This window comes from Mobula birostris, chromosome 14 (assembly GCF_030028105.1).
Source record: "Mobula birostris isolate sMobBir1 chromosome 14, sMobBir1.hap1, whole genome shotgun sequence".
Taxonomy (NCBI): domain Eukaryota; kingdom Metazoa; phylum Chordata; class Chondrichthyes; order Myliobatiformes; family Myliobatidae; genus Mobula; species Mobula birostris.
This window is the reverse complement of record NC_092383.1, coordinates 93382527-93396178: the sequence shown is the minus strand read 5'-3', so window position 1 is coordinate 93396178 and position 13652 is coordinate 93382527. Positions and strand designations below refer to the sequence as shown.

The window sequence follows — 13652 nt, the reverse complement described above, 5'->3', positions numbered from 1 at the left end:
AGGTGCTACAACTTGCCCAGGGTGACCTGCAGGCTAGCGGAGGGAATAGTCATTAGTACCACAGGCTTAGAGTAACTACATGATAGAAAATTGGCCAAGTAACAAGAAAAGGAGATGAAAGGTTATATTATGGGCTGCAGGAAACTGCATAGTGATGTTCCTTAGGGATTAGTAATCAAACAGATTTTTAGTTTTAATAACTTGCACGTAGTTGTGCAGGGGAAAATTCCATTTTTCCATCATTCATGTTCTTTTCTGTGGTCCCACTGCCCTTGCTGTGACATAATGAATTGTATGATGTGGCTGATGTGGCCTTTCCTTGATCTGTCAGGGCATGAAAGGGTATGAGGAGAAGGCAGGAGACTGGAGCTGAGAGGGAAATGGAACAGCCTTGATGAAACGGCAGAGCAGATATGATGGGCCAAATGGCCTAATTCTGCTCCTATACTTTATGGTCTATGGTCTTATTGGCAAACTTTTCTATAGAGATGTTTGCCATTGCCTTCTGGGCAGTGTCTTTACAAGCAATACACCTCCCTCCCCATTCTCAATCTCTCTGTCTCCATCACTGGAGATATTACATCTTTTATAAACCCACTGCCTCTCACAGCTATCTGGACTATATCTCTTCACACCTTGTCTTCTCCTATCAGATTTCTCCTTCTCCAACCCTTTATCTCCTTCACCAATCAACTTCCCAGCTTTTTACTTCATCCCTTTCCCCTCTCCCAGTTTCTCCTATCACCTACAACTTTGTACTTTCTCCCCTCCCCCCCACCTTCTTACTCTGACTTCTCCTGTTTCTTTCCAATCCTGATAAAGGGTCTTGGCCCAAACTGTCGACTGTTTACTCTTTTCAGTGGATGCTGCCTGGCCTGCTGAGTTCCTCCAGCATTTTGTGTGTGTTGCAGTGTCTTTACGAGACGGATATCCCCAGCCATTATCAATGCTCTTCAGAGAGTTTGGTGTCAATGGTCACAGGACTTGTGATATCCACCAGCAGCTCATACAACCATCCGCCACCTGCTCCCATGGCCTCACGTGACCCTGATCAGGGGGCTAAGCAGGTGGTACACCTTGCCCAAGGGTGACCTGCAGGCTAGCGGAGGGAAGGAGCGACTTACACCTCCTTTGGTAGAGAGATATCTCATCCCGCCACCCAGGATTATAAATAGTGAATACTTGAGACAAAACCTCAAGTCTCATTAGTCATTGGCATTGAATCATGCAGCATGGAAACAGGCCGTACAGATCAACCCATCCATGCCAACCAGTGAGCACCCTTGTATATTAATCCCATCTCCTAGCACATGTTCCTTAGTCTGAGTGATTCAGACAGATGCTGCCAGCTTCAACCACTTTCTTGTGTTTGACTTTTAAATTGTTTCCAACATTGGCAATGTGTAAACTCCTGCAGGTCTTCCAAATTGGCTACTTACGTCATATGTTAAGAGCATTCTTTTTGAAAATTCCCATCCTTCATAGTTCTGTAGTTTAAACATTGCCTCCTCTGCTGGTCTGTTGTTTACTCTATATTCGTTTATTTTTTTTTCATCATGGATTTATCACCATTTCTGTAAACTTGGTACAAAAATAGCACACTTATCTGTGTCGTAAGGTCTAGGGTTCAGACCTCAGTCACAGAGCCAAGCGTATAACATGGGCTGTCTTGCATCCAGCCAAGGTATCTGGCTTCCTGCCTAATATGTTCCTCTTGTTGCCTGGTATGTCTGATAACACATATACTGTGCTGTAAATGAATGATGATATTTCCCTGGAGGAATGCTTCTGATCTCTGTGAATATTTTGTCAGTTCTTATTCATTCATTCATTATGTGTGGGGTCATATGACGTGGGTGATCACAATCTCATGGCCATGAACGTTCTTGGCAAATTTTTCTACAGAAATGGTTGGTTTGTCATTGCCTCCTTCTGGGCAGTGTCTTTACAAGACGGGTGACCCTAGCCATTATCAGAGTCGGTGGTCACTTGCCAAGACGTGATGTGCAACCAGCAGGCTAGCGGTGGGAAGGAGCACCTTACACCTCCCTTGGTGGGGAGACGTAGCTCTACCCCACCACCCACGGTTCTTAGTACATAAGCTTAAAATTACTTCAGCAGGCGTGCTGCCTACTTTAACCAGTTTTGAAAAAGACATCAAATGACATCTGAATGTGTTTCAATCACAGTTGCTTTATGGAGATGTGTGTATGATCTTTGCTGCTTGTAAAGTCACGCTCATTACACTGAGTTCTTACACAGAGGCAGGAAGGTAAAACCTGATGGTGGAAAGGTCACCGTGTTTGCCCCCCGTGCTCTAATCTCATAGCTTTGTAAGCTAAGTTCGGACGACCCTGTGTTATGTTATAGTTGGAGTTGTAGAGTGATAGGACAGTACATTACAAAAACAGGCCCTCTGACTCTTCCACGCCAACCAAGATATCCATCCACGTTAGTCCCATTTGCCCCAGATCATTAAATATTTCATATCCATGTACCTGTCCAAGAGTCTCTTAAATGTTACTGTCCATGCCTCAACCACTTCTTCTGACACCTTGTTTCACATGGGCACACTCCTATATGTGAACAAATTGCCCCCAAAACCCTTTTAAATCTTTCCCACTCACCCTAAACCTGTGCCCTCCAGTTTTTGATTCCCTTTCCCTCAGAAAAGTGACTGCATTTACCCTATCTACACCTCTCATGATTTTATGCATCTGTATACATTCAGAAACAGAATCAGGTTTATTATCACTGGCCTGTGTAGCGAAATATGTTGTGTACCAGCATCTGTATGAAACCCCCTGGTTTCCTTGGCCGCGTAAGTCTAGAGAAGATGCTCTCCGGTTCAGCCAGACTCGTGGGATTGAGACCGCTCTCCCACCCCAAGCCTTGATTTGTGTGGATGCTGTGTAATTTGCTACCGTGTGGTTTTCAGTTAGTAAAGAAAAAGAAAAGGACCCATTTTAATTAAGCAGGCAAATGTACGCAAGTTGGATCTCAATGTTTCACCATATTCACCGATCCTTGAGCGATCTTGGCCTCGACTTCATCGAATCACAGTCCCGCTCCAGGTCGAATCCTATGACCTGTTCTCTCCAGTGTCGTCTTCCTTCATCTCCCACCAGACAAAAACCCCAAGCCCAACCTTAGTGTCCCTCACCAGAAAAACCTCCCCTCAGTTCTACCATCCTAACTGGATGTCACACATTCCTCATCATCCCTTATTTTCAACAATAACCCAAACAGGCTGAAAGCAGAGCAGACTGCTCTTACAGAACTGCTGAATGAAATACATACAGCATAACAGTAAACATATGAACCAGGGTATTGCTGGTACATTGCAATATGTGACAATAAAAAAAGACTATGATGGTGAGATACCTCCTAGGATGTGCTGGGACGCATCATCAGTGATGTATCCTGGGGTCATCGAGTGTTTTGGGTCTTTCAACATCAGACGCTCTCGCCCAGGTGGCTCAGCCGGTGTTGATAAAGCCCTGGCTTGTGCCTCAGCAGCATTGGTCCTCTTGATCCATGGCCGTCTGGATGCTCACTCAGCAGCCTCTGTGCTGGTCCTGATGGCTCATTTCTTTGCTGCAGCCCCCATAATGCCAAAGAGAGACTGAACAGCCAGCAAATCCTCTCCAATTTACCTCTGTGGCCTCACATTGTGCCCTCCAGCCCTGCCTCTGGGACTGCTCTACCATAATTAAAATAAGAAATACCTGGGCCGGCTGGTGGCGCAACGACACCGGACCCGGGAGCAGAGGTTCCCGGGTTCGAAACCAGTCGGGTCCGCTCCCAGGTACGCTTTCCATCCGTGCCGGGTTTAGTGTCGAGATCGCAACTTGACCTCATAAAAATAAAAGGGAAAGTACTGCGAAAATGTCTGTGTGAGGAGTGGGGCGCCACACAGTCTCTCTCTCGCTCCGCGCCTTGTAAAAGCCATGAAAAAGACATCACGCACACGCAGATGCACACGCGCAAACGTGTACGCACGCAGACGCACATGCAAAAAAAAGAAAGAAATGCCTGTATATATTTTAACAAATTAAACAAGTATTGCAAAAAGAGAGCAAAAAAAAAGAAAACCATGGTGAGGTGATGGATATAGGTTTATTGTCCGTTCTGAAATCTGATGACAGTGGGGAAGAAGCTGTTACTAAAATGTTGAGTGTGGATCTTCAGGCTCCTGTACCTCCTCCTTGATGGTAGCAATGAGAAGATGGCACAGCCTGGGTGACGGGGGTCCTTCGTCATGATGGTGCCGCCTTTCTGAGGCATCACCTGTTGAAGACGTCCTGGATGCTGGGAGGCTGGTGTTCACAATGGATCTGGCTGAGTTTGCAACTTTCTGCAGATTTTTCCGATCTGTAAATTTCTACAGATGTACCATGGAGGCTATTCTGACTGGCTGCATCACTGTCGATTGTTGGGGGTGGGGCTACTGCACAGATTTGAACTAACCTGCAGAAAGTTGTAAACTTACTTAGCACCATCATGGGCACTAGCCTTCATAGTATCCAGGATATCTTCAAGGACTGATGCCTCAAAAAGGCACATCCGTCATTAATGAGCCCCATCACCCAGGACATGCCCTCTTCCCGTCGCTATCATCAGGTAGGAGGTACAGAAGCCTGAAGCCACACACTCAACAATTCAGAAACAGCTTCTTCCCTCTGCCTGCCGATTTCTGATTGGACATTAAGCCCATGAACTCTACCTCACTACGTTATTATTTCTATTTTTACACTACTTATTTAATTTCTCTATTTAATATATATGTGTTACTGTATTTCATTTTTTCTATCATTATGTTTTGCATTGTTCTGCTGCTGCAAAGTGAACAAATTTCACAGCATATGCAGGTGATAGTTATCCCGATTCTGATTCCTGTGGCCCCTCCATACCAGATGGTGATGCAGCAAGTTACAATTCCTCATTCTCCTACATTCCAATGAGTTAAAGTCCTAGCCTGACCAACCTCCCGCTATAACTCAGGGGTCCTGGCAACATTTTTGTAAAGCTTTTCAGCTTAATGACATCTCTCCTATACTACGGATTTTTACAGAGGACATGGAGTTTCAGGGCCAGGGTTGGTGTGAATGTTGTGTATTTTGAGTCTTACTGATTTTATTTTAATGACTAAGCTTTCAAAGTGATCTGTGGAATCTTGCCCTCAGCTCTCGAAGTTTCTGCACTCCATGCAACAGAAGCAGATCATTCAGGTGAAGGAGTTCTCCAAGGGCGTTGAAAGTATCGCAGCTGTGAACTGGGATCATGCAGAGTATGTATGCAAAGCTGAACCACTCCCTGTCACTGAATGACCCTTCTTGTGCCAGTACAAAGGAGCACTTTGTACTCCAATGACCCCAGTCACTTTGACTGGCTGCAATGACCTGGTCACTTTGGCTGCAGCTCGGCCTGGTATTGAAACACCAATGCCCTTGAACTGAAAATCCTACAGAAAGTGGATACAGCCCAGTTCCTCAGGGGTAAAGCCCTTACCATCGAGCGCGTCAGGAAAGTGGCATCCATCATCAGGGACCCCAGGAGTTGCTCTCTTTTCACTGCTGCCATCAGGAAGAAGGTACAAGAGGCTCAGGACCCACACCACCAGGTTCAGGAACCCTTATTACCCCTCAACTATCTGGCTTTTCAACCAAAGGGGATAATTTCACTTGCCCCATCATTGAAATGTTCCCACAACCTAAGGACTCATTTTCAAGGTCTCTTCATCTTGTGCTGTCAATATTTATTGTTTATTGATTATTTTTTGTATTTACAGTTTGTTGTCTTCTACATTCCAGTTGCATGCCCAAGTTGGTGGTCTTTCACTGATCCTGTTATGGTTATTATTCTATAGATTTATTGAGTATGCCCGCAAGATAATGAATCCTAGGGTTGTATACAGTGACATTTTTGTACTTTGATAATAAATTTACTTTCAACTTTAAACTTTGTGCAGTTGTGATTGCCACACTATGGGAAGGATGTGATTGCACTGGAGAGCATGCATAGGAGATTCACCAGGATGTCAGAATCACGTTTATTATCACTGTTACTAGATGTGATACTTGTTTTGTGGCAGCAGTACAGCGTAAAGGCATAAAATTACAAAATAAATTATCAATGCAAAAATAGAATAACGAGAGGGATAGAGAGATGCAAATTTATGTGTGGTTAAATGTAGTGAAGTCAGTAAGAATCTTCTGAAGGTAGGGTATCTGAGACTGGAGGAGAGGTAGGAAGTTCCAAGGGGTAATATTGTCACACAGAGGTAGTTATATTCTGAAATGTGTTGCCTAAAGAGGTGGTGGAGGCAGATAGTCTCCCTACATAAAAGATGCATCTAACCAAGTGTTTAATTCATCTAGATGTAGAAGGCTGGAGACTAAGTCTGGGTAAATGGGAGCAGTATAGACAAAGTTCAAGTTCAAAGTACATGTGTTATCAAAGTATGTATACTCTGTACAACTTGAGATTTGTCTCTTTACTGCAGCCAGAAAGGAACCTACTAGAACCCATTAAAACAAAAGAAGACTCAATGTGCAGAGAGAATGAAACAAATCATGCAAACGAGCGTAAGCAAATAGTGTTCAGAACTGAAGTTCACAAAAGTGAGTCAGTTGCAGGCCAGAGCCTCAGTTCGCTGCGGAGACGAGTAAACTTGCCGACAGCAAACTGAATACCAGCCCGACTCTCACCTCCAGTCCTGGCAGCCAGATCTTTTCCGTCTGGCTCGGTGCTTAAATTGTCCAAACCTCGGGTCGTTCCTCGCTCTGAAACCCAGGCTCTGCATTGTCTCCTCTCGCCTCGCCTTGGTTCTGCCACATCAAGTTGCCTCCAAGTCCGCGCCAGCAATGGCCAAACATTGCTTCATTCCCCACCCTCCGACCCAGACCCCGCCGCCTCAGTTTGGCCTGAACGTGCCATGCCACAACCATCCGGTACCTTCGAGGCTTCAAAATTCAAAGTAAATTTATTCATCTTCTTGCAGGCATTTACAGTAGAACAGAGAAATACTATAGAACCAATAAAAAAAACTATGCATAAAGGTGACAAACAACCAATGTGCAATTAATTAATTCTGAAAAGATGAGTTGTAGAGTCCTTGAAAGGGAATCCATAGATTGTGGTTTCATTTCAGAGTTGTGGTGAGTGAAGTTATCCACGCTCGTTCGGAATCCTGAAGGATAATAACCGTTCCTGAACCTGACGGTGTGGGACCTAAGGGTTTTGTACCCTATGCCCGATGGTAGTAGTGAAAAGCGAGCATGGCCTCACAAACGGAGGACTTCTCCCTGCTATTGATTCATTTCAGAAGCCTGCAGATATTTCTGCCCAAGTTTGTACTGTATGGAACTTGTTGCACAGGATGTGGTTGAACAGATAATGTTGACACAGAACGCTTGATGTGTAGCCAAGGGACTGGCTAGGATGAAAGTGGCTGATGTAGAGCATTAATTCCAGGATGGATCATTTCGATGGAGGCACAGTTTCTGAACCACAGGTTCAATCCAGTTTAGGATTAAAACTATCAAATGGGCAAAAAAGTATTGTAATAACAATCACAATTGTGGTCATGTGCACTGAAGAAGCTAATAAGTCTTGTCCACTGTTCCCTCTGAGGTGTCACACAGCCACAGAGTAACTGAAATGCTTCTGCGCACAAAGCCGTTGTTGCCGTACAGCTGTAATCTTTAATATAACATGCTGTGTGCAGTTTTCAGGCCATGTGAAAATTTCCTGCTTAGAGCAATGGTTGGTCTATACAGCTGTAAAAAAAAATATAGAGGGAATGTTCGCTTTGTCATAATATGTTTTTTAATGAAGCACCAATGAGTTTTATCCCAATTTTTAAAGAAACACCAAACCATTGAATCTTGTCCCAATATTTTTTTTAAAGCTTACTATGTCAGTACAACTTTTAAGCCAAGTTGCCTCCACACAATTTAGAAGTGTGTTTTATCTCTCTGATCACAGTCTGAAGTCCTTTGTGATTGCTGAAACAGCCACTGATGATGAAGTGATGAAGATTGACAGAGAGACTGAGATCTTCTACCAACCACCCGAGATCAGCTCCTTTTACAGTGTTTCCAGTAGGTTACTCCCCCTCTTTGAGCATGCGGGACTCAAGTAAGTTTTATTAAAGTGTCTTATTGTACAGTCCAAATCTCTCTTTGTATGAATGGCAAATTCTCTCAAATATGTAAAACACCTTCACGGGTACTATTTGTACTGTGAATTATCCAGAGCAAAGAACTTGAACAATGTAGCTATGAGTCTGCCTGGATTCTTGGTTATACAATAAAGCTTTTAAGATGCTCAAATGCTTTTATTATACTGGCAATACAATAAAACCATGAATGTATCTTCAAAAACTTCACTGTATAACCAACAATGCAGGCAGACTTTTAAAAATTATGGCTACTTCATTAAGACTTTTTGTTTTAGATAATGTAACCAGTAACCATTAAGACAGTTGTATCTATCTCAATGGTTACAGCTCAGTAGTTACACTCATTCTCTGAGTAACAACATGCTCACAGACCACTCTCTGTGGAATGAAACTTTGTGCAGTTTTAGACTTTACTTTTGCACAATCTCTTATTAGAAATAATTCAGTATTACATTTACAAATAAAATCACAAGAGATTCTGTAGGTGCTGGAAATCCAGAGAAACAAACACGAAATACTGGAGGAATTCAGCAGGTCAGGATAAATCTGTGGAGAAGAATAAACAGTTGAAGTTTTGGGCTGAGACTTCATCAGGAAGCTTCATGAGACTTGATGATGGATCTTGGCCGGAAACATCAACTGTTTGTTCTTCTCCATAGATGCTGCCTGACCTGAGTTCCTCCAGCATTTTGTATGTGTTTACAGATATAATGTTCTCAATATTACTAGATAAAATTGATTTGGGACCTGGATATGCTTTATTTGTGATCATTTTTACAGCAAAAATAGTGTAGAATTTCTAAAATTGATCATTGTAATTTTATCAAAAATCTATTAATTCTGATTTGAAATGGCAAATCTTAACTAAAATTGGAATCATTTATAATTACTCAAACACAAAAACCTCAGTCATGTTAGTAACACAAGACACAGTTGTGGTTCAGTGCAATAAGTCCAATTATTTAATATCCAGCAGTTGTACAAAATATAGTTTTGACTACATTTACGAGTATCGCATATAGCTCTGGTCACCACATTGCAGAAAGGATGTAGTAGCAAAAGAGAGAGTAGTCACCGGGATGCTGCCTGGAACGAAGAATGTTGTTAAAAGGAGAGATTAAATATGCTGGGCTTATTTTCATTGGAACTAATGGGCTGAGGAGTGATCTTTCAGAGGTTGATAACATCATGAGGGGCAGGGACAGGATGGGTAGAATCTTTTTCCAAGAGTAAAGGAGGCTAGAAGTAAAGGGGTATATGTTTAAGGTGAGAGAGGAGCAATTTAAAGGAGATCAGAGGGGTAAGTTATTCATAGAGAGTGGTGAGTATCGTGAAAAGCTGTCAGAGGAATTGGCTAAGGCAGATACAACTACAAGTTACTTCATTAGGAAAGGCAGAGAGGGATTTGGGTCCAAATGGGATTAGGATAGATAAGCATCACCTGTCGGCAGGGAAGAGGCAGAAAGGGACTGATTCAGTGATTCATAATTCGTTCGTTCAATTTTGAAGATGAGACTCAGTGCCCTTCTTGGTCGTATTTCCCAGCTAGAATGTTGTGGGTGAACAGAACTAACGGCATTATTCAGAGTGCAGCCTGATCAGAGTATTTTATAGCCTCAGATAGTCGGGCACCAAAGCTCTACTCTTTATTATATGCAAGAGAAAGTCTGCAAATTTTGGAAATACGAGTAACACACAAAATACTGAAGGAACTCAGCAGGCCAGACAGCATCTATTGGGGGAAAAAAAGCACAGTTGAAGCTTCAGGCCGAACCCCTTCGGCAGGACTGGAGGGAAAAAAGCTAAGGAGTAGATTTGAGAGATGGGGGGAGGGGAGAGGGAGACGCTAGGCGAAACTTGGAGGGGGAGGGATGAAGCAAAGAGCTAGGAAGTTGATTGATGAATGAGATAGAAGGCCATGGAAGAAATTTAAAAAAAAAGGAGGGGAGGAGCACCAGAGGGAGCCAATGGGTGGACAAGGAGGTAACATAAGAGAGGGACACGGGGATGGGAAATGGTGAAAGTTTGAGAAATCGATGTTCATGCCATCAGGTTGGAGTCTACCAAAATGAAATATAAGGTGTTGTTCCTCCAACCTAAGTGTGGCCTTATCATGACAGTGGAGGAGGCCATGGATGGACAAATTGGAATGGGAAGTGGTATTAAAATGGGTAGCCACTGTCAGATCCCACTTGTTCTGACAGACGGAGCGTAGGTGCTCGGCGAAGCAGTGTCCCAATCTACATCAGGTCTCAGCGATATACAGGAGGCCACACCAGGAGCACCCAACACAGTAGATGATCCCAACAGACTCACAGGTAAAGTGTCACCTCATGTGGAGAGACTGTTTGGGGCCCTGAGTGTTGGTGAGGGAGGAGATGTAGGGACAGGGGTAGTACTTGTTCCGCTTGCAAGGATAAGTGCCAGGAGGGAGATCAGTGGGGAGGGACAAATGGACAACGAAGTCACGAAGGGAGCGACCCCTGTGGAAAGCAGAAAGATGTGTTTGTTGGTGGGATCCATTTGGAGTTGGTGGAAGTTTTGGAGAATTATGTGATGGACGCGGAAGCTTGTGGGGTAGTAGGTGAGGACAAGAGGAACCCTATCCATGGTAGCATGGCGGGAGGATGAGGTAAGAGATGCAGTTGAGGACAGCGTTGACGATGGAGGAAGGGAAGCCCCTTTCTTTGAAAAAGGAGGACATCTCCTTCATTCTAGAATGAAAAGCCTCATCCTGAGAGCAGATGCGACGGACACGGAGGAGTTGAGAGAAGGGGATGGCATTTTTACAAGAAGCGGGGTGGGACAAGGTATAGTCCAGGTAGCTGTGAGAGTCTGTTGGTTTATAATAGACATCGGTGGATAAGCTATCTCTGGAGATAGAGACAGTGAGATTGAGAAAGGGGAGGGAAGTGTCGAAAATGAACCAGGTGAATTTGAGGACAGGGTGAAAGTTGGAGGCAAATCTTTATTGTACGTTGCTGTGATATTTGACATCAAAACTCTGATATGGATGGGGCTAGCAACTCCATCTCATAAATTCCCAATGCTGCAGAAACTGCAACAGAAGCTCCAAAGATCTCATCCCTGGGAGAGGAAGATCTTCGTACATGGGTTACACCTGGGAAGGACTGGCCCAGGACAGAAGACTCTGGCAAGCTGCTATTGGTGGCCTATGCCCCAGTAGGGGTGATGGGCTTAAGAATTTGTCATCAATTTAAGATACTCCATCCTTCTATTTCAGTCTGCTCATCATAATCATTCTCTATATCTGTACTGCTCTTGATCACATTCTTTTTAAGTTCCTTAAGATTAAAGATTGTTTAATGTGATTTGCAGTACACAGGTGTAAAGGAGAACAAAACAATTATTACTGTGGATCTGATGCAGCACAAAAAATGCAATAAGATAAAGAACACAATAATACAAAGACATTAAATATAGATACATAAGATAGCTTATGTACATAGATCAATTGTTTGTCCATAAAGTGATGCTAGGTGCAGGAGTGTCTGTATGTAAGGTGACTGACAGGAAATAATAAAGTAGTGGTGGTTGGGTGTGGTGCAGTGGGTTAGTGGGTGGAGGTGCTGATCAGCCTTACTGCTTGGGCCTGGTGGTCCTGGTGTGAATGCTACATAACCTCCTCCCTGATAGGACTGGGACGAACAGTCCATGAGCAGGTTGGGTGAGATCCTTCATGATGTTCCTGGCCCTTTCTGTATATATGGCCTTGATGGCAGGTAAGCTGGTGCCAGCCTTGTGTTGGGCAGTTTTGACTGCCCATTGTAGAGCCATCCTTTCCACTGTCGTGCAGGTTTCATACCACGTTCGGGTAATGTTTCCAATAACAGTAAACCTGACATTTGCCATACCATCCTTGAACTTTTTTGTTCTGATGCAAACGTTTCTAGTGTTCGTGAACACATAACTTGGGAGGTAATGAATTTAGTTTCCCTTCCCTTTCACGCGTAAATATATTTCTTTTCTCTCCCAGAAAAGATGCCACCCTCTCGAGTGTTGATGTTAGAAATATCATCACAAGTTATGTGAAATCCAATGAGCTAATAGACGCCTGCAATAAAAAGTAAGTGATACATCTGACATGTTAATCTAGATTTAACTACTGCTCTTTGCTCCGTTCTGTTGTCTTACGCTCATCATTGTTTTTATTGTTACCCTTGGGTCTTTTTACCCTTGCACTTCCTTAGCTCTATCCACAATGATACAACACATTCCAACCCTATGTCACCTCTTTCTAACGATTTGATTTCACTTTTTACCAACAGAGCAACACTGCCCCCTCTGCCTTCCTGCCTGTCCTTTCAATATAGTGTGGATCCTTGGGAATTACACTCCCAGCTATAACCTTCTTTCAACCATGATTCAATAATGCCTACAACATCATACGTGCCAATCTATAACTGTGCTGCACGTTCATCTACGTTATTCCATATACTGCATCATTCAGATATAACACCTTCAGTCCTGTATTCACCCTTTTCGGTTTTGTCCACCTTTTACATTGCAACTCATCCTGCTGTCTGCATTTTTGCCCTATCAACAGCGTCTCCCCACTACACATTGCCTCTGGTTGTAAACCAGCTACCTCACCTCCAGCACTATCATCCACCTTTCCTACGGTACCTCTTGCATTGAAATATAGGCAGCTCAGGACACTAGTCACACCATGCTCAACCTTTTGAGACCTAATAAGTTTTTTGGAGGTCTTACCAACATCTGCCTCTGCAATCTCTCCACTAACTGTTCTGGCACTCTGGTTCTAATCCCCCTGCACCTCTAGTTTAAAGCCCTCTGTGCAGCATTAACAAACCTTCCCACCAGGATATTAGTCCCCCTCCAATTCAGGTGCAAACCGCCCCTTCTGTACAGGTTCCACCTTCCCTGGAAGAAAGCCAATAATCCAGAAATCTTATGTCCTCCCTCCTACACCAATTCCTTAGCCACGTATTAAACTGTATAATCTTCTTAGTTTTGGCCTCACTAGCACGTGGCATGGATAGCAGTCCCGAGATCACAACCCTGGAGGTCCCGACCTTTAGCTTTTATTAAATGCAATAATGTTTAACGTTTTCACTGTGACTTTAAGTTTACAACGTAACACTGTGAGCTTCACACAGCAAGAAGTTCCATTGCACCCATTCCATTGCATATGAGAATAAATTAATCTGATCTGATAATAATTGTTTTGTTACCAAAATGACGTCAACACTATTAAACAAAAAAATGAAAGGTTCAATGATTCATTCCCACGCCATCAAGTTCGGGGGCAGGTGTTGCCCTGCAGCCATTCCTGGATCAGTTCACTTGACTCAGCGCTGAATTGACTCCACAACCTTTAGACTCACTTTCGGAGACGACAGCTCACGTGTTTATGTATTTGTTTGTTATTTCCATGATTTTGAACATTGGATGTTTATCAGTTTTGTTGTGTGTGATTTTTTTT

General features: G+C 43.4%; 1 protein-coding gene across 3 annotated transcripts in view; it reads left to right on the top strand.

The window, feature by feature from the left end:
* Positions 1–13652, top strand: part of eif2d (eukaryotic translation initiation factor 2D) — a 61416-nt gene that overhangs the window by 37002 nt on the left and 10762 nt on the right. For 2 of the 3 annotated variants that reach the window (XM_072278955.1, XM_072278954.1), the window contains exons 9-11: positions 5187–5290; positions 7990–8142; positions 12183–12272. In XM_072278955.1, the coding sequence (XP_072135056.1) occupies positions 5187–5290; positions 7990–8142; positions 12183–12272 (347 nt within the window). The remainder of the gene's footprint in view (positions 1–5186; positions 5291–7989; positions 8143–12182; positions 12273–13652) is intronic. The other variant, XM_072278956.1, reaches the window with a different exon arrangement.